The following is a 25,694-nucleotide window of genomic DNA, read 5'->3' on the forward strand; positions in this document are numbered from 1 at the left end:
CACAGAGTGAATAAAAAAAGATTCTGCAGGAATTTCCTGATGGGGATATTGAGGTGGCAGAGGAAACTGCTCTCAGAAGGTACTCTGGTGTTTTGGAGGGATGAAGGTATAGAGAAAAGCCATGTGCATGTCACAGCTGTTACAGCTCTTCTTTCCAGTTACAGAGGTTGAACCTGTTAGATGTGAAAATCCTCTTCACCTCACTTTATTTTCTTTGGTAAATAATACTTGTGTTTGTGCGGGGTGTGTGTGTTCCTTTCTTACTTTTAATAGAAACAGCCTGTATATGACTATTTACAAGTAAATTCATTAGAGTAACAACTTTGCATTGCACATAGGTATTCTAATTTCAGATCCTGGGACAAATGAAAATGGCCTCTGTGGACAGGAGGAAACATTGTGTTATACAGCTAGTAGCACTAAAATCTGTATCAGCTACATAAAGACAATTCCAAAACTTTTTACAGTCTCTGCACTCTAAGTTACCGAAATATTAAGGCATTAGGGTATTAAACTTCTAAAATTCGACAAAAGATTTATGAATATTCTGTAGGATCCCTCTCATTGTCCACATTTCAAGTATGAGGTATTCAGTTTGGTTAGCCTGCTTCCTTTTGCTCTTGGGCATTTGGCCTTCAAAAGCTAGGTAGGTAATATCACCGTTTATAGGACTTGACTGGTGGAGTATTTTAGAGTTGGAGTCTCAAGATCAAGCCACTGGCCTAGAGAGGCTTTTCTTTCCTGGCTGGAAAACCAGGAGAGAGTACCTGAGTGTATAAATACCTCCACCCAGGACTGAGCCACATGCCAGATGCGGGATAGTGCCCTTTCTAGGGAGTCTGTGGGCCAAGTTCCCAGTGGACTCTGGGGAAGGATGTGGGAGCCCATTTGAGGTGCCTGATGTCCTTCCAGTGCTGTGGAACTCCAGGAGGGACTATAGCCTGATCCCACTCTAAGGGGGAGGCCACTACTGCCTCAAGAGACAACACTGAGGCTCTGAAACCAGAGCCTTGTAAGAATACAGACACGAAAAGCAAATGTTTCTTGGTGTGCATGAAGTGGCTCAGCATCCTATCAAATAAGCAGCCAAATATCTCAATGCCTTATTTTCTGAAGAAATGTGTCTGCTGCTAGCAAATGTGGAGAGGGTGGGGGCAGCAGACAGACCCAGCTTCCAGTGGTGAAGGTGAGAGCGTGGGTGTGATCATCTGGCTAGAAAAGTGTTCTTTTGACTTGGCACAGTGTGGGCTGGTGTAAAAATGGGGTTCTGTTAGAAAGGGAGGATGCATGGGGCACAGTTATACTAAAAATTATTTGTTCTTTATCTGAAATTCAAATTTAACTGGGAGCTCTGCATTTTTATTTGCCAGATCTGGCAACTTACAGTGGAGGTGGCACAAATGGGGCGGGTTTGAGGGCTAAGTAGGAGGTAAAAGCAGTAAGACTCTGGGATGACTTGGTTATGGGTGAGGGAAAGGTATGGGGGAAGAAAAAGTGGCAATATGGGGGATGGTGATGTAGTTGCCAGGACCAACTCCAGTCTATGTGGCCATCTTTGTACAACTAGAGAAACATGCCCTCTCAGTGGACACAGCCCCTTGGATGTGTAGCATGGTGAGCTTTGTGCAAGCTGGATTTCAGCCTCGTTTGTCCATTGTGCAGTGATCTTCCTACACAACCATATGTGGCAGCTCTGTGCTATTCACTAAAATAAAGAATGCTGGGGAAGTCCAGGTTTTCTGGGAGGAGGTCGATGTTGGGCAAGTTGACTTTGAGGAACCTGTGACACACACAGGAAGAACAGTCCAGGGTGTAGTTGGCATATAAGCCTGGGGTCTGGATACATGCATGTGAAAAAAAGGCTCCTGTGAGAAGTGTATATCCCAACCCATGCCATGTGGAAGTGAGATCTAGATGTAAACTACCCAATTGGAATATCGATGCCAAACCGAGAAGTGAACTCAAAAAGATCCTGAACCTCTAGGGCCTGAGAAAAAGCGAAGTCTCTTTGGGAACACTTCCCCACCTCAGGGCACAAGGGACTCCCTCAGAATAACAGCTGCAAAGATGAGCTTCTGAGAAAAAATTACACACTACAATTAGATCTACAACAAGGAAGTATCAGTATATGAAACTCAAGCTAATTTAGGTGATTAAACCATGGTTAGCAATATATGAATTACCAGGATTTAGGGTGCATGGAATTCCATTTTGTAGTAATTTGACACAAGGACATTAATATTTCTCAACTCCTGCTGAAAAATTTCTAAATGGGAGGGTGGGGGGCTTAGGGGTGGCAATCTGGTAGATGGGGTGGGCCTAAAGGACTTGTCTTGAAATTGTATTTGCAAAGTAGTGCAGTGTCTTTACTGAAATTGTATATGTTTATTTGAAGAAATGATGAAGATTGTGGGGGTGACTAACCCTGTCTCCCAATCATGCCTTGGTATAACTACAGGCTCTGCCCCTAATTTTAGCCCTTTCCTGCATAGTTTCTTGATGGTAAAAAGCTGGATTATAGGAAGTTAGAATTTTGATTTTTTTTCTTGGCTAAGTAAATGTTAGTCCAGTCAGAACCAGCTCCCCAGAAAGCGATGACGGGTAGGGAAATGGGAGACAATGCAACAAATCCTCCGGCTAAAATGTCTGATTAGCCCCTTACAGTTAGATGGAACTTTAACCTGTTTTTCCTGAGGCAGAGTTCCCCAAATTGTGTTTTCTGCTTGTCAATAGGTATTATAAAAGGTTTCAGGGTCAAACTAGTTTGGAAATGCTATATTTAAAAAGGAGTGCATTAGCTTCCTAGGGCTACCTTGACAAAGTACCACAAACTGGGTGGCTTAAAACAAGCCAAATTTATTCACAGTTCTAAAGGCTAGGAGTCTGAAATCAAGGTGTCAGCAGGCTTGGCTCCTTCTTGGGGGTTCAGAGGCAGAATGTATTCCATGCCTCTCTCTCAGCTTCTGGTGGCTGCTGGCAACTCTTGGCATTCCTTGGCTTGTAGATGCATCACTCCAATCTCTTCTGCCTCCTTCTTCAAATGGTGTTCTGCCTATGTGTCTGTATCTCTTCTCTTCTTATAAGAACACCAGACATTGGATTTAGGGATGGCCCTATTTCAGTATGACCTCATTTTAACTTGATTATATCTACAAAAACTCTATTTTCCAAATAAGGTCACATTTACAGGTACCAGGGGTTGGGACTTGAACATATCTATTTTGGGCAACACGATACAATCCACAACAGGAAGAAACAGACTTCTTCATCTTACCACTTCTCACAGGCCTTAATTTTGGTGACTCTTCAAAAGGGGAAGACAGAGCATGCTGTTTTTTTCAAATTCAAATAATCATGAAAAACATGTTCATTTTTTTATAGTGTATCCCATGCAACCAGTGTTCTGAGAAACATGCTTGGGAAATAACGCCTTGGCTGAGTAGAGAAGAAGTGAAAGCCTTCTCATTAAGCTTCTGTTTCGAAGTGGCAACTCAATTTGTTAATGATTCACAGTGACCGGCTGTACAGTCTGGTTGCCTGATGGTGGCTGCTCCTTAAGGCTGTCCTGCCAGAAATCCTTGGCAGCCCTGGGGTGGGGATGGCCTTTTTTGTGGGGGCCTCAGACTTAGTTGATGAGGCTGGGATGATACGGTGGGAGAGACTGGCCAGTCAGACCATCCTGGAGGACAGCATGTTCCGGTTCTGGTGTTTGTGGCTATGGGACTCTGGTTTCAGACATCCTGGAACTTGCATGAAGTTGCATTTTCTGAATCCTGAGAAAGGACAAAGAGTCTGCATGTTCAAAGGTGACTTGGGGGGCAGTTGACAGGGCTGCTTTGTCAGGATGGGCAGGTTGAACAATGCAAGCTCCTGGGGAGGGGGTGCAATTCACATTGTAGACAGGGTAGATCTAATTTCTGTAGTGGAGAGTCCTGTTCTCAAAATATCAGTATTTTGTGACAATTTTCCAGCAGGTGGCAGTAAAGTGTCTTGAGGAAGGGGCACCTTTTTCTAGTTGGCACAAAGGTGACATATGGTGTAGAGGTGGCCCTGAGTGGAAAGGATAAGCCATCATCATGGACTCTTGGAATGTTAGATCTGAAAGAGCTCTGATAGAGGGCTGGCCCAACTCTGAATTTGTCAGGACTCTTGCTTACAAGTAATAGAAACCCAATGCCATCTGGTTAAAGTCAAAAGGGGAACTAATTGTTAGAATGCAAGAACAGGGATGCAGCTGGGACTCAGGAACATATTGGATACAGGGGCTCCAACATGGCAAGGACCTACTTCTGTCTCTACACTTTCCTTTCTGCTCCTCTCAATGCATCTGCAACATGCTTTCTTCCCTTCTACATAGTCCAAAACATAGTGGTAGACAACTTCTAGGTGTCACATGTTAGAGGTTCAGCAGCTAGCAGACAGACTGACCTCCCTATGTTAAAATTCCTGGGGAGGAGACTTACTTGGTTCAGCTCTGATTAGATCAATCAAATGGTGTGTGTGTGTGTGTGTGTGTGTGTGTGTGTGTGTGTGTGTGTGTGTCTGTCTGTCTGTAACCACATCAACTAAGTGGACTTTGGGGGTAGGGTGGGCAGAAGGTAATGGTCACACATTCTACAGGGAGTATTGAGATAGGAAGTGCTCTGTTGCCCTGGGTTTGGGTTTTAGGACACACCTCTAGGTTTCAAATGATGCCCCAAGGTCTTAAGTCCTTCCTCTAGGCCCTCCTCTAGAGAAGAGTTACTGTTGTTTATTGGACCTAGTTTCAGCACCAACATGGGGGGATTGAGACCACAAGGAATGGACTTAGTGAAATCCAGCAGCTAAGCATGCTTGGTAAGAGGAATTTATACAGGATTATATGACCCCAGTGTCTAAGCAAGCTCAGTGGAAAGGAGTTTATCCTTTGAATGACCTTCCACTAGGGGTGCTAAAGAGCCAACAATATTCTTTAATATATTCAGTACATGTGATAGAATTTGGCCAATGACATACCCTAAAAGGAGAGTGACTGAGCATGCGGTAAGACTGTGTTACATAACAGGGAACCATACCCTTACTTGAATATTCATTAGATAATATGAATATGTACCAGATAGAAAAACTATAAAAGCCGAATCCCAGTAGAAGGTTGGGTGGTTGCTCACTGTCTATGGGGCCAGCCTGCATTTTGCCTGTGGAAAGTGTACTTTCTTTTTAATCACGCTTACTTTCATCAAGCAGTTGGTCACTCTCTTGAGCCATTCTGTACTCTGTACTAAACTTTAACTGTGTATTTCTTACTTTTGTATTAAACTCAATGTGGGCCCTGCTCAGTCTCTGGAGATAGGCTGCACTCTCTCTGTGAAATCTGTATCTCTCATTCATTACATTAAACCTGTTCTCACTTTCTAATGAGACTCTGCTCTTGAATTCTTTCCTGTGGCAGAGTCAAGAAACTGGTAAGAGGCTGGGGTGGATTGAGGCTGGCTATTGGGTCTCCCCAGACCCTATCCTCTGGCTTCAGTAATGCACAGGGAGGTCCAGAGCCAGAAAATGGCTTGTCACAAGTCCAATGGCCACGTGACAGCAGAGATAGGAGTGGACCAAGAGCTTAGATGGCTAAGTCTGTGTGCTCTTCATAATCCTACATTGCCTTCCTCTCAACAGAAAGGAATTTGTTTTACGGATACAATTTTCCATTTCAAAGTAAAAAAAAAAAAAAAAAAAAATCAAATTAGAAATTTCTTTAGCCCTTCCAGGAGAGGCAAGTGGAGAAATTAAGAAATATAAAGAGAAAGGCACTATATAAATACTCAGGGTGTTTCTCAATCCACTAACTAAATATTTCCATGCCTTCTAGGGCTGGCGCTAAAGAGACGTTCTGAAATGGTGAAGGAGATTGAGTTAGTAATAGGGACGTGGGATGGCAGAGAGCTTGCCACTCCCTACCTCACTGGGTTTTAGTTATGTCTCAATCTGCCCCCAAATTTATATTGTAGGTATCGTTAGCTCCACTTTCAGATGAGGACACTGAGATTCAGCAAGATCGTTACCCAAGCTAATGAGAGCCAAGATTTCACCCCACCCATGTTTGTCCAATACTGGTGCCTATCAATGGTAACTCTTCCTACTAATCCACACAGACTGAATAGCGATGAATAAAAAACTTTGACGTGACATTTCTTCAGGTTTCTGGACAACTACTAATTGCCTAGGGGTGGGTTGAAGTTGGCATTGCCCTCCTTGCAATAATAGCTACCATTTTTTTGAGCAGTTACTATGTATTAGATACATTGCCGGGTTTATGGTGTCATTTAGTTCTTAGGATAATCCCATGAGGTTGGTACTATTATTATCTGAGTGTTCTGTGAATAGATTTCTATTAGCGGAATGCTCAATAAAGTGCTAAATTAATAAATCAACAAAGCTCTCTTTGGACTAACAGGGTTGAAACTCTGACGCGTGACACTCCCACCCCCAGCCACTAGGTGACGTCACGACCAATCCCAGTATGTTCCCAGCCTAGCCCTACCGCTGGTATCTCGCGAGAGACGTGGTTTCTTCTAACTTGTCTTGGACATGCGCACGGCGTAAAGGCGCTTTGGCCCGAGTGGTTTGACCGTTTTCTGTCAGTCTTCCCACACTAGTTTTAACAGGGCGCTACTTTCCTTTCAGACACCCGAGATCTCGCGAGACTTGCTATTCTGTTCGGAGGGAGAGCCACCCTTGCGCCTGCGCAGATCTTTTCAAAGCAGAAGGTCGCGCTTGGAGGAAGTGGCGGCCTTGGGTCCCGTGACGGAAGCGCCGTTACTAGTTCTCTGAAGCTCCTCTCGGCTGCTTGCCGAGATACCCTGCCGCCAAGATGCCTCGAATTATGATCAAGGGGGGCGTGTGGAGGAATACCGAGGTGAGTCCCCTTTTCCCGCCGTCCTCTGCCCTCGCCCCCTCTGGAAGCTTGTGCGCACGCGCGCGGAGGTCGGGGAGGCGAGGGGATGACCTGTGGAGGAGAGCAGCGCGAGGGAGGACCCTCGGGGCCTTTACCGTGTGCCCGGCCCGGTGTTATCTCAGCGCTTCTAGGACAGGGACCGTTACTCACCCACCTGGCTACTCAGCTCCGAGGTCACTGTCAGGCACTTGTTAGGCCCTTAGTGAACATTTGTTGAATTGAGGACGCGCCCCCTGCTCCCCGGAGGAACTCGCAGTATGACGGGGGAGATAGGACATCAGCCAGAGTTGGTCTTCCGGGGCACGGCGCCTCTCTCTGATACTCAAAAATAAACAAGTTGCTGTTGTCACAACTTTGTTTCTTCATTGACTTTCTTGCAGAGGGGGGAAGCAGCTTGAGTGTCAGGTTCGAGGAGCTCATTTATGCCCGCATCCATCTGTTTATCTGCTATCCATGCGTAACCTGTCTGTCCTCCCCACAGTTTCCAAGATCTATCACTTTCTTGTCTTCTTGTCACTCCGCCTTTGCCTGGATAGAAACCAGATGGTATAAAATAACCATTAGTATGCAAAAGGGCAGAAGAGAGGGAGTAAAATAGAAATTATATTGTAGTGCATTTGGTGTTCAGGGTGCATTGAATTTATCAGTTTCCAGAGCATCATATTTTTTCATACCCTGTCCTTTTACATCTTGTGCCTCCTTAGAATATCTTCCAACTGCTTGGCATCCTTCTGACCATCCTTCAAACCTAGTTCAGAAATTCTTGGAATGTTTGCCCATTCATCCTGTGAGAATTAGTTGCATTCCCACTTGTCATAGCTTGCTTTGTCCTTTTGCAAGTATCACATCCGTCTATGTGATGCTGGGTAAGTTTCTTAACCTCTCAAAGCCTCGGTTTCCATATCCCCATATTCTAAATGGGGATAATAATACCTACTTCTCCTGAGGATTAAATGGGTTAACACATTTGGACCATTTAGAACAATTGGGTACATAGTAGTCTCTCAGTAAGTGCTAGTTGCTATTTCTCTCACCAGACACTGCTGTAAGAGGACCAGGTATTGGTATCCCAGGAACCTAGGACAGTAACCAACATGAAGTAGGTTGCTTGGCAGATGTTTGAGGAATGAATCTAGTAGGGTGGCTATCTACTATATATACTTAGTTGAAGGTGTGTGTAGGTATAGCAGTACTGCAACAGAGTTACGAATAAAGTCAGTGAAAATTGCCTCCGCTTGCACTGAGGGAACCAGGCAATTTAAAATTGGAGAAAAGATGACTTCTGAAGGAGAGACAGATGTACAAAAACAAATAACAGGAAGATTCCTATGCAGTGGTCAAAGCCCTGCAGTCTTTATTATCTCTAGTAATTATCTCTCATAATGGAGGAGAGGGGTAGAGTGGGGTGGCTCAAGTACGAAGCGTGCAGTTCAAGTCCGGTGAGGTAAAAAGCGTAAAAGTGAAATGCCTCAAGTGTATTCATCTGTGGGTCTGTCATCTCTGGTATCTGCGGCTTAGCTTGCCAGGCTGCCCTAGGATTGGTGCATTTCATATTGTGATGGGTGCCCTGGTGAAATAGTACTGGAGACTGGAGGGAAAGCTGAATGGTGGGGTGGGAGAGAAATATTTAATTCTTAGGTTGGACCTGAGATGTAGATTCTTGGGTTAGAGTTGGGGTTAAGGGGCTGGAGAGGAAATGCCATGTGTAAAATGAAGGCAGGAAGTTTGAATTGAAGAATGGATTCACTAGAGTCACAACTTGCTTCTTGAGGCCTGGATGTGTGTCCTGTTTGATTCTCTTCCCCAAGTACACAAGACCTGGTTCATGGTAGGTGTTCAGGAAGTGTTTTTTGAAGGAATGTATAAATGAATGAAATACACCTTTTTGAGGAGAATGGCAACCAGACATCGGAGAATACTTCTGTTTGTCTTTATCATAAAGTAGGGTTTCTCAGATTGGGCTGTTTTCACTCTCAGTTTGTTGGGCGATGTGTGTGTAAGGGAGGGTAACGTGTCCTTCTAAGGGATTTCTTCTTAATTTCTTGCGTTTTGTTGATTCTTGCTTGCTGTTCATCATCATAGTCAATGAGGTTTTTGTGTCCCCTCCCTTTTTTTTAAACTTAGGGTATGTAGGCGCCGAGCCTGTGGCACACTCGGGAGAGTGCGGCGCTGGGAGCGCAGCGACACTCCCGCCGCGGGTTTGGATCCTATATAGGAATGGCCGGTGCACTCACTGGCTGAGTACTGGTCACGAAAAAGACAAAAAATAAAAATAAAAATAAAAATAAATAAACTTAGGGTATGTATGTATGTCTCTTTCTGTACAGCAGCTCTATCAGTTTATTTAAATTTTGTCTTTTCTCCCTTGGAGTTTTGTGATTGAATGAACCTTTTTTCTTTGACAATTTTTTTAGGATGAAATACTGAAAGCAGCAGTAATGAAATATGGGAAAAATCAGTGGTCTAGGATCGCTTCGCTATTGCATAGAAAATCAGCAAAGCAGTGCAAAGCCAGATGGTATGTACCAGTCAATAACTGGAAAACAGAATTATGATGAGGAAAATGTCAGCTCTTTGAATCTTATCAAAGAAAGTAAGAATTGTGATATAACAAAAAGTATGAAGTGGGAGGTGGGAATTTGGACTTTCAACTTAGTTGTCACTTGCTTTCTCTGTGATCTTAGGCAAGCCATTTTTCTATTCCCTCTACCCTGCCCCTCTTTTCTCCTAATTAGGGATAATAATACTTGGCTCCAGCTGATGGAGATATGAGGTTCCATCTAAATTAATGTGTTTGAGAGTGCTTTATGAAGCATAAAATCTGCTTTTAGGGACAGATAGGCCCCAGCTTATAAATGGATTGTGTTCCAAAAAGTTTATAAGTTGGATATTTTAGAACTTTTCCAAAGAACATTTATTTCTTTGATAAATAATGGTTAATTTTCTAGGCAAGCTCACAATTATTGAGTTCCTTTATAGCAGAGTGGAAATATTGTATATTTGCTACTCTAAAATATAACATAAGCCAACACTACACCTATGGTGTCACCTTTTAAATCACAGGGTAGTGGACACATTAAACTATTTACATGTGTTCTTGGCATGAGCGATTTGGCCCCAGCCTCAACCCATGTGATACTAAAAACATACATTGGACTGTACAAGAATGACCTAATTTTCAAGGCACCTGGATAGGATAAAGGATCAGAATGTGGAGATTGGACTCCAAAGAGGAAGATCTAAGGTTGAAGAAGTGGTTCTGATTTCTGTTTCTCTTAGTAGCATTAAGCTTCTGCTCTGATGTTTGGTAAGACTTATGGCCTGTTTGCCAGCCTTTCATCCAGCTGAGTAGACTGGATGGAAAAGGTGGGTTGGGTGGGGCATTAGGAAAGACAGAGGATGCCATAGTAGTTTTACTTAAATTTAAAAACATACCAAATGAAAGCATACGATGTTTAAAAGCATGTAGTGAGTGTAAGTCAAATGCTTAAAAAAGAAAGCCAAGATGTGAGAATTGAAGTGTGAAAAAGAACTGTGAAAACTAGAAACACTAAAAATATGAGGTGGTATTGTTTTATTTCCAAATAATTTAAAAACCTCTAATAAAGCATAAAATAAATGAGGGCAAATGAGAGCTGAGAAAGAAGGCATATGATCATGTTTTAGTTGTACCTTTTTTAAGCTTTACTAACCTTACATAATTAAAATACAGTAAAATGTGGTGAGATGGGGAATCTTGCTTCGGGGAAGTTTAACACACAGTGAATATTGTCAAAAATCAGAATATAAAGAATAGCTTTAGTTATTGAAGGGTGAGAGCCTGTGTTTTTCAGACAGTAGAAGTCAGTAAATCTAATATGTATATTCGATATTTATGATAGTTGACTAATGTGTAAAATCATATCTTTTTAATAGGTATGAATGGCTGGATCCAAGCATTAAGAAAACAGAATGGTCCAGAGAAGAAGAGGAAAAACTCTTGCACTTGGCTAAGTTGATGCCAACTCAGTGGAGGACCATTGCTCCAATCATTGGAAGAACAGCAGCCCAGTGTTTGGAACACTATGAATTTCTTTTGTATGTGAATCTTCAAAAGTAGTATAAAACATGTGTATATGTTCTGAATGAGGCTGAACAAACTTTTAGTGTTTCCTGTCTCTAAACTTTTAATTACAGATGCGAGTAAAGCCAAAGGAGCTGAAGATAATGGATTCTATATTCCAGATTTCATATGGTTGTTCACAATTATGTTTTCTGCTAGAGACTTTTTAAAAGAATAATTAAAAAAATTATACAAGTCATACATGCTCATCATAGAAAATCTGGGAAAAAAATAATAAAAGAGCAAATAAAAGTCACCCATAATCACACTGTTAGATTTAACCATTGGAACATATTGATTCTTTACTAATAGTTTTTTTTCATTTGTATGGCTGTACTGCATTTGTGATTAAGGGGCTGCTTGAATGCTATTTCATAGTGCATGGACACACTCACTGAAATTAGAGAATTTTAATACCATGTCTTTCAGATGAAGTGATAGTAGAAATGCTTTATTTTGTTAACGTGGATCCATTGGGCTTTAGGAAAAAAAGAGTGCCAGAATTAGGAAGCCTGATAATTCTAATACTAAATGGTATGATAGTCTGACTAACTCATCTGTGGTTCTTTCCTAGGGATAAAGCTGCCCAAAGAGACAATGAAGAGGAAACAACAGATGATCCACGAAAACTTAAGCCTGGAGAAATAGATCCAAATCCAGAAACAAAACCAGCACGGCCTGATCCAATTGATATGGATGAGGGTGAGTGTATACTTGTAAGGAGTTTATTTCTTTGTTAACCATAAACTCCTCAGGCCTCTTTTTAACTCTTTTAGTTTCTTTCTGAACTCCTGTGACTTTTTAGAATCCCAATTCTATCAGCACTTGTTATTCTAAGTATCTTTCCAAATGGGTCCACTCTTTTCTATTACAGAGTAGTTGCTCATTTTGAATAGTGCCCTTATATCTTCCATTTCTTTAATTCACTTAATAAATTAAGCAGTATAATACTACTGGGCAGATTTCTCAGAGGCTAGATGTGAGCTCTTGAAGATCTTGTTTCTCATTCCCATTCCACAAAGAGAGGCAGCAAGTCAGGATATTGAATCTCAGTCTTTCTGTTAACTACTGCTTTGACTTTAAGCAGGTCATTTAATCTGTGTGAGAAGGCAACCCTGCAAAGCTGGGTTGGAGACTTATGATGATTCTGTGAGGCATTGAATCAAGAGTCAGAGGAATTGGATTTTAGACCCATGTGTACTCCTTATTAGCTATTTGACCTTAGACAAGTCATATAATCTCCCTGAGCTTTGATTCCTTTTATTTCTGGCTGGAGAATAATAATATGTACTTTACCTCACAGGATTGTTGTGAAGTCCTCAGTAAATATTTGTTGAATATGGAAAATGTAATATGTAAAATGGAAAAGTTTGAAGGTCGTGGTTCCCAAAGGTATACTGTGGCTAGGCTGGAGCTGGCTGCATCATTGTCACATGGGGAACTTTAAAAAATATATATCCTCCAGGGCCTTCGCTGGAGATAGAGTCAATAAACTGGCAGGTGTGTCGGGGGAGTGTGGCAGAGGGAGGGCAGTGTTCTTGGAATCTGAGTTTTTTAAAAGTTCCCATGTGATTTCATTGGATGTCCTTGTATAAGGTTTGTTCTAAGGCATCAGTAATGGCGTTCATCATTCTATTCTGGAGAGCCATGGAAAATTGTTGGAGGAGAGAAATAGTCCTGAGGAAAACAATGCATCTAACGGAGATTAGCAATTCCCTCATAATTAAATAATTTTTACAGTATTTCACAATTTGTGATGTGCTGGTTAGTTGATGATAATGAAGGTATGATAATTATAGTCACCCTCTAATGAATACTTGGTAGATGCTTTACACATTTCATTTTACTTAGTTCTTCTCAAAATCCCTGTCAAGTGGAAGTATTATTCCAATTTTATAAGAAAATGTGCTCAGGGAGAGTAAATAAGTTTGTAAGGTCACATAGCTAGGAAGTGGTGGCCATGGTTTTTAACCTAGGTTTCTCTGATTTCAAAACTCAAGCTATTTCCATTATGCTGCATCATATAATGAGTTATCTTTATGTTTTTTTCTCTAGGGTATGTCTGTGACATAGCTTGCTTCTGTTGAAGAACTTAGTTTTTCTTCTCTTTATTTTTGCAGATGAACTTGAGATGCTTTCTGAAGCTAGAGCCCGCTTGGCTAATACCCAGGGAAAGAAGGCCAAGAGGAAAGCAAGAGAGAAACAATTGGAAGAAGCAAGGTAAGTTTGTCTCCATCCGTAGTTCAACAGTTAGTTCGTACATCCTTCGGCTCCGTAAAACTGCATGATTTATCAACCCTATTGGGTGAATAATCATTTCCATTTTGCTAATATTTCTTAGCTTCTTTATTACTCTGAAAAAGTCTTCTATTTTTTCTTCCCTAACCATTTCAGAGTAGTTATAGAACAAAATACGTATTTTAAAAAATTTTGTAAGCCATGGTAAAAGTAATGCCCAGTCAGTTTATCTAGTTGGTTGGGTTTGTTCTGTTAGCATAGGGGAGCTTCATTTGTTGTAGCCATCTTAAAGTTAGGTGGCTGGAGGACATACAAGTTTATGTGACTTTTGCATGACGGCCAGTTTAATTAGCATTTGATTAGTGTTGAGCAGGCACTGGCTGTGAAACATGAAACTTGCTGAACATAGAGGCAATTAATGAGCCTTGAACCAGATTTTAGGCTCTACTAGAAATCTTCATTTAAACAGTGAGTGAATATGTATTAGGCATTGTCTTATCCAAAGGACTTTTTCTCCACTTTTCCCCTTTTTTTTCATTTTGGTTAAATCTGTGATTGATATTATTCCTAATGGCCCAGAAACCAAGATGAAGTATATAAAAGGAAATTCTGAAATAATAATAAAGCTTATTAACTTTTGGGATTCAGGCATTGGAATAACCTTCCTAGCCTACACAGTGCCTTTTGTTGTCTCCAGGCTGGCTAGGAAGTGCTTCTTGACCTGATAACTAGCATTGTATTGAGGGTTTCCCCAGTAATGGCTTTGAAGTGCCAGGTCCTGGGATGGAGGATTCTTTCATGCCTGCAGATGTTTGCTGGCATAGCTGTCCTATCACTAGCCTAAACTAGTTACTTATGATGGGAATATGATTAGCCTGGGATTGTAAACAAAGCAAGAAGGGCTACATTTGGCCCTCTAAATCTGTGGTTTTGTATCTAGATTCAACCAACTGTGAATTAAAAATATTTGGAGGGAAAAATTACACAAAGTTCTGGAAAGAAAACTTGAATTTGTTGCGCTCTGAGTACTATGTTGAATCCATGCAAATCAAATGTTAGGTATTATAAGTATTCTAGAGATAACTTAAAGTATACAGGAGCATGTGTGTAGGTTTTATGCAAATATTACTAAATTTTACATAAGGGACTTGAGCATCCATGGATTTTGGTATCCATGGGGGTTCCTGGAACCAGTCCCCCAAGGATATTGAAGGATGACTGCACTAAGTTTTCTACTCAGTCTCAATCATCTTTGTATTCTGTAGACTGTTTAGGGTTAAGTAATGTGAGTAAGGTTTAAAAAAAAAAATCACTTTTCCATTTTTGTTCATGGTTGGTTGGGGACGAGATTTTTAGAGCTTTTTAACCATGTGGATTGGGCCAGTGATACAGCAGATTTATATGTGAGAATCTTGATTTGGCTGATTGCTTTAAATAAATTTTTGCAGATTTTAATTTACCCTACGGTTTCTTGTAGATTTTCTTGTAGAATCCACACATCTTTATAAGTTATTTTGTACGTACGTTTTCTAACAGTCTAGATTAGCCTGTATGCAAAGTGCTGTGCAGGGCTATTTATTTTAAATTACAGATCTTAGAACTTAAAGCATTCTTTTTGGTTATAACAGTAATACACTTTTCTTCCACTATTTTTAATATTTTCACTTTGGGATATGGTTGATATAATGCTGTGTGGCTTGGTTATATTCACTTAGTATTATGTTATAAAGGTTTTCTAATGTGATTTGTAGTCTTTATTTTTATTATTTAAAGAATGAAATTACTTTAACGGTTTGAAATATATCCTTTCAAATGTTTCTCTCTCTCAGTATAGACATACACTAACATTTATATAAAATTGGATTATACTGGACATACTGTTTTCATGAGAAGTCAGCTGTTAATCTGATTGGGGTTCCCTTTTAAATATTGAATAATTTTTGTCTTACTGCTTTTAAAATTCTCTCCTTGTCTTTGGCTTTCAGCATTTTTAATATGATGTTTATGTTTGTGGATTTTTTTTTATCTTATTTGAAGTTTGTTGAGCTTCTTAGATGTGTAGGTTGATGTTTTTCAGTACATTTGGGAAATTTTCAGCTATTATATCTTTGAATATTTTATTCTGCTCCTTTCTCCTCTTTCCTTTTGGTAATCCTATTGTTCATATGTTGGTGCACTAAAGGTGCCCCATATTTCTCTGAGGCTCTGTTTGTATTTCTTCATTCTTTTTCTGTTCTTTAGATTGCAATAATTGTTATTCATCTGTCTTCAAGTTTGCTAATTCTTTCTCTGCCAGTTCAGATGTACTGTTGAGCCCCTGTGGTGAAGTTTTCATTTCAGCTTTGTGCTTTTCAACTGCAGAATTTCTATTTGGTTCTTTATTCTCTACTTGATGCAACACTGTCATCATACTTTACATTTTTAATCGTGGTTTCCTTTTGTTCTTTGAACATATTTATAATGGCTACTTCGAAGTCTTTGATATCTGGTTGCTCTCACAGGCAGTTTTTGTTACCTGCTTTTTTCCCCAGTGTATGGGTCATTCTTTCCAGTTCCTTTGCATGTCTTATTTTTTTGTTGGAAACTGGACAGTTTAGATGATATATTGTAGCAATCTTGGGTACTCCACCTCCAACCCCCATTTATTGTTATTTGCTTATTTACTTATTTGGTGACTGGCTTGATTATTTTAGTGAAGCCTGTGCTCCCCTTTCCTCCCCCTAACCCCCAAGAAATGTGAAGCCTCTGAGATTGCTCTCTACAACGAAATGAAGTCTTAGGTAAGTCGGCAGTCATCTGGGATGGCATGGCTTGGGCAGGGCGCTTTTTGACATCTCTTTCCCTGACTACACCCAGCTGTTAAGCTCCATTAAGCCAACTGTTTGCTACATTGTTTTCAGTTGTTTCCTGGGGCGTAAATTGCTCTACAAACAGATACAATTAAATTTGACTCCTTTGAAGGGATAGTTCCTGAGATTTGTTACTCCTACCTTTTCCCCTCTGGCCACCTAGTGGGACTACAGTTTTGCCTTTATATCCAGTGAACCTATCAAGCTTCTTTCCACTTGCCTTTTACCACAACTTCACTGTTCTTGAGAGTATCCTTAGGCTTGAACTTTACACTCTGTTGCAAATTAATTCAGTTGGGGACAGATTTGGAGCTCTTTGTACCATGTCCTCCTCCTTCCCCAGGGCTCTGACATTGCTTGTCTCTCAGTGACACCCCTGTGAAATAATTAAGGAGTAGGGGGTGGGCAGCAGCTCTAGGTCTCCTTGGCTTGCCTCTCCCAGTGTAGAACCCTCGTTCTACAAGCTGGGGCAAGGGCTATTAGGGTTGCTGTATTCTCAGCAGTACTGTGCCCAAGGTAGAACTTCTGTTTGGATGGAAGAAGGGGGCCCCACTTCTCAGCCACTCTTGCTGGAGTTTAGCTTCTGCAACAGGTATCTGGTAGCTGGGTGAGAAATGTTGGTGTCCTGCCCCTCCTGGGATGAAAGCTCAGCAATTGGAGCTGGCAGGGAGAGGGAGTCCTGTGTTCTTGGCTGCACTTGTGTGGAAAGAGTTTCCTTCTCCCTAAGGTAGGGGGAGAAAAGGAGTGGGTCTTGATTCAGATACTACACTCTTGCTTTTCTTATTGAGTTTAAGTAGATTTTCTTGAATTAATATTCATATATTTGCTATATCCCCTTAGGATCCTTTTTAGAGTCTTTAGTTGGTTATTTAAAAAAAATATATAATTTTCATCAGTTTCTCGGGGGACTAGGTTTATGGAGTTCCTCATGCTGTCATGCTGGAAGTTGCTTATATATTTACTGTTTGGTATCTTGTTTCACTCCTCCCCCTTAATATTATGAAGAACTTTTCTCATCATGAAATCAATAAAATTATAGAATCATAGGAATCTACAAAGAAAAAAGTAAAAATGAAATGAAATTCCACTCTCCAGTGATTATCACTGTTAATATTTTATGGGCATCCTTCATATCTAACCATGCATATACTCACTGATAGATATGCATATAATTTTTACATGTTGCTCTGCAACATGTAAATTCTATAACATTTTTTACACAGCAATACGTCTTAGGCCTTTTTCCATGTCAGAGTAGATTTACAGCCTTTTTAAAGGTTATATATAAATGGCTGTATAATATTGTATCTATAGCTATGCTATAACTTTATTTAATTTCTTTTGGGTGGACGTTTAGATTGTGTCTACTTATCCATATTATGAATGGTGCCTGGTGAACAATCTTATAGTTGCTCATGTTCTTAATTATTTCCTCAGGCTAAAGGCTGAAGAGCATAATTGCTGGCTTAAAAATATGAAAAACTTTTGTCTTTTAATATGTACGTTTCTAAATTCTCTTTGGGAAAAGCTATACCAGTTTACTTTCTCATTACCAATGTGGAAGACTGCCCACTTTTTGCACTCTTGCCATTAAAACAAAAAACTGAATGGTATTAATTAGATATGCACAAATGGTACTTATTAATTTAATTTGTGGTTCTTTAATTATTAAAGTAAAACTTTTGTAATTTTAGCCATTTGCAAATTTTAATTTCCTTTTGCTCCCCCCCCGATGCTTTTTAAAAAAACTTTGCATAGACTCTTTATTTAATCATTCCTTATATTAATTACAAATACTTTTTCTATTATTTGCCTTTAATTTCATTTTATGATTTTTTATAGTGCTACATAGTTATAAAATTTAAATCTCAAAGCTGTTGATCTTTTCCTTTGCCATTTGTTTAATTATATTTAGTAAGTACATTTCCATTCAGAGATAGATACATATTTACTTATAGTTCTTTCTTTTCTTTTTGCTTTACTGTGTGTGTTTATGTATGTGTATACCTTTAAATCAAAACTGGAATTTATTTTGGTGAATGGTGTGAGATGAAGATTTAAATAAATGTTTCTTCCCCAAATAACCAGATAATTTTCTTAATTCTAATGGATAATCCATCGCTGTGCCATGGTATGTGATTTTCAAGGTGACTTTGCATTCTCTTTCGTCAGACGTCTTGCTGCTCTCCAAAAAAGAAGAGAACTTCGAGCAGCTGGCATAGAAATTCAGAAGAAAAGAAAAAGGAAGAGAGGAGTTGATTATAATGCTGAAATTCCATTTGAAAAAAAGCCTGCTCTTGGTTTTTATGATACTTCTGAGGAGAACTACCAGGCTCTTGATGCAGATTTCAGAAAATTAAGACAACAGGATCTTGATGGGGAGCTAAGATCGTAAGTTGCCTTTCTGATTTTGGAAATGGAAAGGTATAGTAGGAATTTTATGAAAGGCCAAGTATTGTCTTTGTCAGAGCCCAGTTTTTACTATTTAGCACTATGTGGCCTACACATGCTTTTAATTATTTAATGAGTTCACCAGCAACCCTGGCTGCCATATTTTTAGGACAGAGTGTTGTTTGTAGCTCTTGAATACTGCTTGGCTCTTAGTGGACTGTTTACTCACCGAGTCACATCTTGATATTTATGTGTGTTTGTGAACAGGTTAATTGTTTTACTACTGGCCTGAAGGGATCTGTCAAAATGTTGTCTGGTTCTTTTTTTTTTCTAATGAAAAATTTTACCTTGTTTTTATTAAAATGAAATTAAAAGAAAAATATTACAGATGCTTTCTTAATCTTTTCACTTGATAAGGATAGGTAGGTATATTTACAAAATGTTCTAGAGTTCAGAGGATTTTGCCTAGAGATTTTTAGTTTCTTTAAATCTTATATCTGAATATTATAAGGAGAATATTTTATGATTGTCAGGGATTTTTTAGTTTTCTTGGCATTTCTGAGTGTGTGTGTGTGTGTGTGTGTGTGTGTTTGTGTCTGGCCAGTATGGGGATCAGAAACCTTGATCTTGGTGTTGTAACACTGTACTCTAACCAGGAGATAACAGGCCAGCCATTTGTTAAAATTTTCTGCTCTATGTTGACCTTCCATTTCTGTTGATATGAATTTTTACTAAACAGGCATCAACTATTTGTAAAACAGGATTTTCTTAGACATACTACATTGTATTTATTTCTCAAATTAGGACCTTGCGTAAATTGGGTAGGCTCTACAAGCAAAGAGATTGAAGAGGAAAACTAATCATTTGGAAGGAATAAACTAGATGAGGGGAAAGGAAGACACACAGAAGGGGAGGAGGTACTCCTTGAGCCTGGCTTTAGGCTTCCTCATCACCCTTTGGGTGTCCTTTGTCAGTACTAAAATTATCCTATTTAAAAAATTTGTAAATTTTAAAAATTGTGACAGTTTAATAACAGTTTTAAAAGGAACTTTAAAATTCACAATATATTTTAATTTCATCTTTTCTATATATTTGTTACCCTTTTTCATACTCATCTTCATCCTTTTCCAGTGAGTACACACATTTTTATTAAATATAATCATAATATAGGAATAGTTTTATTTTTCTTTTGACATGTAATGTTTTGCTTATCACAATCTTTACAGTTATATATTTTAATATTTAGTCCTTGAATTACTTAGTGTGCCTTATTTTCTTAATAATTCCATTACTATTATAAGTTTGCATTCTTCTTGAATATGGAAGGTAAGTAATGGTGTGGGGAACAACTTAATGTATATCTTTTTTTAAAAAAATTATTTTCTTAGAAATAGGATTGTTCGTTCAAAGGGTATGAGTATTTATATGGCTTTCAGTGTTACTGCCTATATGTAACTTAAAAATCTCTTTACCATGACAGTGAAAAAGAAGGAAGAGATAGAAAAAAAGACAAACAGCATTTGAAAAGGAAAAAAGAATCTGATTTACCATCAGCTATTCTTCAAACTAGTGGTGTTTCTGAATTTACTAAAAAGAGAAGCAAACTAGTTCTTCCTGCCCCTCAGGTAATCTGATAATAGCAATTTTTTCATTGTGCAAATTTACATGCTTATATCATTTATTTGGCAAATGTTTGAGGGCCTGTGTACCAGGTTTGTGCTGCGTGCCTTTAAGAAATTCAGTCTAATGGGTCAGCCACGCATAAAAGTATGTCATTGTGATATAGTGTGATAAATAAGCAGCAGCTTCTCTGTGTAAATTAAGTCTTAAACGGCTCGTATGATGGTTTAGTAAGTAATTGTCAGCTCTTAGCAATTTGTCAAGAGGTTGGTTAGGGCTCCAGACCTCTTTTTTGTAGCTGCTCAGTATAAAGGTATGGTTTGCTTTGTGGACTTTTAGCTGCTTTCTTTTGGGGAAGGTTTTACTGTGCCGTGCTTCTCTTTTTGAGACAATAGCGTGAAAAATCAGTGGGGGAATTATGGAGAAGAGAGATACAAACATTCCCTCATTTAGCTTTTATGGGCTCTATTCCTTTGACTTAATTATAGTTGGTCAGAAACTTGGGAACTTTGAGTAATCTCTGGTTTTGTTTTCAGTAGTACAGCTCTGTAGAAATGCGTAAGTTTAGTGGAGCAGAGGAAAGGACTTAAGAGACTGGAAGAGCCTCTTTGCCTAAATGAGAGCATTGGCTGTATCAATACAAGATTCTTGGGCATAAACATAAACTCATTTTGTCATGTGTTGCTGTTCCTTGTAGTGATATTTATTAAATTGAAATTTGCCTGTAATTTCTGTTATTACTCCTTAGGATATTTGTTTTGGTAAAATTACTAAAATAACACCTTTAGAATTTCTTCGGGATCTTGTGGTTCAGTGGATTCTCTCTGTGTGATAGTTTACTTAGTTTTCAGTTGTTTTTTCCCCCATATTGATAAATAGTTTTGTATAAACAGTATTATTTTATGTTCTTGGTATGTTGGTTTGAAAGAATTTCACTAAAGAAATACAGACTTTGTAGCTTGATTCTATAACATACTCGTATATGAATTTTTTTCTCACATTATATAGGGAAGGCATTTTAAAACTTTATTATGGAAATTTTCAAAGACACAAAAAGTAAGGACAGTAGTACAATGAACCCCCGTGTACTCATCACACAGCTTCAGCAGTTCATCTTTTTGGAATATGGAAATTTTAAGCTATGTTGGTTCTCAGTTAAAAAAATTGCTTACTGTGGTAATTGTGTCCTTTTAGATTTCAGATGCAGAACTCCAGGAAGTTGTAAAAGTAGGCCAAGCAAGTGAAATTGCACGTCAAACTGCTGAGGAATCTGGCATAACAAACTCTGCTTCTAGTACTCTTTTGTCTGAGTACAATGTCACCAACAATAGCATTGCTCTTAGAACACCACGAACACCAGCTTCCCAGGACAGAATTCTGCAGGTAAGGTATTACATCGTAGAGTGAGCCTTTCACTTTGTTTATTGTCCTTGGAAGTATCATGAAGGAGAACACTGAGTGGTTTGGTTGTGTGTCTTTTAGGATAAACAGTTTGAAACTGAGTCCTGAACTCATAGATCCTAGGGCATTTCTGTAGTAGAAAAGCTAAATGAGCAGATTCAGTAATTAGGTGGTTTCATTTCTACATGTATTAATTCAGGGCTTTTTGAAGCCAGCCCTTCTACCTTTATTAATCTTTTGTATCTGTCCGTAAAGCACACCCTTTTAAAGTATCACATTGCTTAGCAATCCTAGAAAGAAATCAGATGTGTGTAGTTAGGAATTTTTAAAACTTCTTTGCATTTCTGTACTTAGCTTGCTTGGCATAGGATGCCAGCAGTACTACTTTTCTCCCTCTCCCTACCACATGGGATATCCACAGCTCTGTGTGTCCCCAGGGTGTCTGCATGCTAGAGAATACCCAAGTCTAGAAAACACTGTTGAGTCTTTCAGCAACCTTACATCTCATTTCCTCTTCTCTAATTGTCACAAATACAGTTTTAAGACCTTGATTCAATAGTGAAATAATTATGTAAGGCTTAGTAAGATAAACATTGTGCCCTTCTTCCAGTGCTTACTCCAGAGAGGCACAAATTACAGCTCTTTGTATTTTTACTCTCTTATTGCTAAGGTGCTTGTTACTTTTGATTGTTTTCAATTTTAGGCATTATCTGTTGTTTTTTCACATAGCTAGGATTTAAACATTTGGTTCTCTCGCACCCTCTGTCTCTATCATGCATACACACTTTTTCTATTCCCCTATCTTCTGTTATAGTTATATCATAATTTTGGTTAGCTTTGTATTCATGGTTTACCTTATGACTATTGTAAACCTTATTCTTTGTGGAGCCATGAAGTACCTTAAATTATACAAATACATAATGTTTGTATGTATTATACACAGCATATTACTGTACTTTACAGTATTTTTCTTGGAGGTAATACTTATTAAGTTGCTATCTTTTTTGATTACTAGCACTAATTCAACTCTATGCTAGACACTGGCTGTGTCAATTTCCTATAATCTGGTCAGACTTCAGATATTCTCATCTTTTGAGGAAGTCTTTCCCAGAACTTCTGAATGCTGTAGTCTGGACTGGTTACCCTTAGATCTTGTTTACAGATTGTTGTTTTGATTCCCCTTCACTGTCACCCTAGAAAGTCCCTTGGATCCCCTCTTTCCTGGCTCCCATGTCTTTGGCTCTCTTGGTTTACTCCCTTGTTAATGGAGCATATCCTTCAGTAGCTTTCTGAGAAAGGGTTCATGGGAGGTAGAATTTTTAATTTTTTTATTTAAAAATTTTTTTCTTTTTTTTTTTATTGAGACATATACATGTCTGTGGGTTGTGCAGAGTTGCATAACAATACCTGTGTGCAATATGTGATGCCAAACTTAGCATAATTAGTATATTCAATATTATAAAATGTTATTAGTTTTCATGGCTCTGTATTGATTCGGGGGGTAAAATTTTTAAAAATTTAATTAATATTTTTATTTGACAAGTAAAAATTATATATATTTATCGTATACAGCATGATGTTTTCATATATGTATGCATTGTGGAATGGCTAAATCAAACTAACATACATTACCTCATACTTATTTTTTTGTGGTGCGAACACTTAAAATCTATTCCCTTTGCGATTATCTCTAGTCACCATTATGTACAATAGATTTCTTCAAGTTACTGCTACTGTTGAATGGAAATGTTGTGTCCTTTGGCAAACATTTCCCCAGTTTCCCCACCCCACTGCCCTTGGTAACCATCATTTTACTGTTTCTATAAGTTCTACTTTTTAAAATCCCACATGTAAGTGAGATCATGTTGTATTTATCTTTCTGTGCATGGCTTATTTCACTTAACATAATGTCCTCCAGGTTCATCTATGTTGTCACAAATTACAGGGTTTCCTTTTTTAAGGCTGAATTGTATTCCATTGTGTATGTATACAACATTTGCTTTATCCATTCCTCCACTGATGGACTTTAGGTTGATTCCAGAAGTAGAATTTTTAAGACCTCGCATATCTGTAAATTACTAATTACTCTCTTATTTGATTGATAGTATAACTGAGTCCTGAACTCATAGATCCTAGGGCATTTCTGTAGTAGAATCCCAGATTGAAATTGTTTTTTTCACAGTTTTGAAGGTGGTGCTCCAAGGTGTTACAATTTCCTCTGTTGTGGTTGAGACCACTTGTTCCATTCAGATTTTTAACCAGGAAGCCTGATTTTTCCTTTCTCTAGAAGTTTACATGATCTTCTCTTTTTCACATGAATGTTTCTTGGTGTGTGTCTTTTTCAACCACTGTGCTAGGTACTCGGTGGATCTTTTCATTCTGGAGACTCATGGCCCTTAATTCTGGAATATTATTTTGAATTTAAAGAAAAATGTCTTCCCTTTTCATTGACCTCTTTATAAACCTCCAATTTTCTTATTCATTTCTCTCCAGTTTTCTATTTTATTGATTTTTTTTTTTATTTGTAGGAGATTTTCTCAGTTTTATCTTTATTCAGTTTTTAAATTTCTACTATCATATATTTGGTATCTAAGAGCTCTTTTTTAAATGTGTTCAGTTTTTTTTTTAATGTCTCATTCTTTTGTGAATATCTTCTCTTATTTCTCTGAGGCTATTAATGATGGTTTTGTTTTGTTTTGTTTTTACAAATTTTCTTTTCCTTACATAGTCTCTTAAGTTTTTTGTTTTGTTTGTTGTCTGTCTTTCATGTTGGATGTTTCCCCAAATGTCTGGTGATTTTTGGCTTTTTGCCTGCATTTAGTGGGGGGCAGGGGGTAATTACAATCTGACTGGGTGTGGGTGTGACTCCTTGACTCCTGGCTTCCCTGGAGGCTGATCTGGCTGGAGTGTTTCATTGGGGAATTCTTGATCTCAGTATTTCTAGGTCTTTTCTCTTAGGTTAGTCAGATTCCTCAGAGAAGTAACTTTCAATCTGCTGCCTAGAGTGTATAAAGCTGGCCAGCCTTCTGAGAGCATAGTTGGGGAAAAAGGCTGGATATCTCCAATTTGAAATATAAACTTTCACTTCATTTACCTTTTTTCAAAATGATAATTTTGCTCTCAACTCTTCGTGGTATCCTCTAGCTTAGAAAATCCTTTGTTGTACTCTCTTCAGAGAATAAAGCCTCTCTGTCTTTTGTAACTCCCCTTTTATGTGTGTGTGTGTGTGTGTGTGTGTGTGTGTGTGTGTGTTACTAACAGTACTACAGATTTTGTTTTTTCTTATCGCTCTCCCCTTTTTTCTTATTTTGTATTTGTTTCATGAAAGTCTACTAAATTATTGTACACTTGTTATTTTGCCAGCCAACTCAAGGTTTTGAGGAGGTCTGGATACAGGATTTCACAAGTAAATAAGTAGAATTTCTAGCATATCAAAAGCTTTAAAAAGACAGTCTTGTGATGTTGCATTTATTCTGTTGGACCCTGAGCATAAGTAAGGAATGTGTTCCAAGATGTTCAAGGCCAGGTTAAGTGTTAGATAAGCCTGTTCAGGCAGATTGGGAAAGAGAAAAGCTAACCTACCCACAGAAGAAACATGGGCCCAAATAGCCCAGAATACAGACACTTAAACTGAATAGCCTATTAATAATAGTGGACAGTAATGACTCTAGGTGGCCCTGGAGTGAGTAGATGCTTCTGATAGATGCTCTGGCAGGACTGATGTGGCTCAGCATTGCTTCCACATATGAAGCACTTCTCCAGCCCTTTTATTACAACACCAAGCCTAGCAGAGCATGCTGCTTTCTTGGTCCTGTCACTTTGTTCACACCTCAGCTTCTCTGTCTCCTCTTCTCTGACAGGAATGTCTCCCTGCCCCTTTTCCAATAGTGCTATTTGAAAAAGTTTGCAAGTATGATTGTTAGCACTTGAAAATTAAAAAAAAAAAAAAAAAAAAAAAAAGCTGTTTTTATTTTGGGAAAAAATTACAAAATAGGGTAATATAATGAGCATTTAAGGGAAATTCTTTTGTGTTGTTTTTAAAACAGTTTTATTGTTCTAATTCCTATAACATACAATTCACTCATTTTAATATATTCATAGAGTTGAGCAACCATCACCACAATCATTTTAGAATATTTTCATCACCCCAGAAAGAAACTCCCTA

General features: G+C 38.6%; 1 protein-coding gene across 1 annotated transcript in view; it reads left to right on the forward strand.

The window, feature by feature from the left end:
* The first annotated feature begins 6,706 nt into the window (after positions 1 to 6,706).
* The window catches only part of CDC5L (cell division cycle 5 like), a 46,026-nt gene continuing 27,038 nt past the window's right edge, over positions 6,707 to 25,694 (forward strand). Inside the window, exons 1-8 of the mRNA XM_063097495.1 lie at positions 6,707 to 6,889; positions 9,343 to 9,446; positions 10,844 to 11,005; positions 11,605 to 11,732; positions 13,151 to 13,250; positions 18,290 to 18,508; positions 19,989 to 20,133; positions 21,323 to 21,511. Of these exons, the coding sequence (XP_062953565.1) occupies positions 6,845 to 6,889; positions 9,343 to 9,446; positions 10,844 to 11,005; positions 11,605 to 11,732; positions 13,151 to 13,250; positions 18,290 to 18,508; positions 19,989 to 20,133; positions 21,323 to 21,511 (1,092 nt within the window). The 5' untranslated portion in view covers positions 6,707 to 6,844. The remainder of the gene's footprint in view (positions 6,890 to 9,342; positions 9,447 to 10,843; positions 11,006 to 11,604; positions 11,733 to 13,150; positions 13,251 to 18,289; positions 18,509 to 19,988; positions 20,134 to 21,322; positions 21,512 to 25,694) is intronic.

This window comes from Cynocephalus volans, chromosome 5, assembly GCF_027409185.1.
Source record: "Cynocephalus volans isolate mCynVol1 chromosome 5, mCynVol1.pri, whole genome shotgun sequence".
In the NCBI taxonomy this organism is placed as follows: Eukaryota; Metazoa; Chordata; class Mammalia; order Dermoptera; family Cynocephalidae; genus Cynocephalus; species Cynocephalus volans.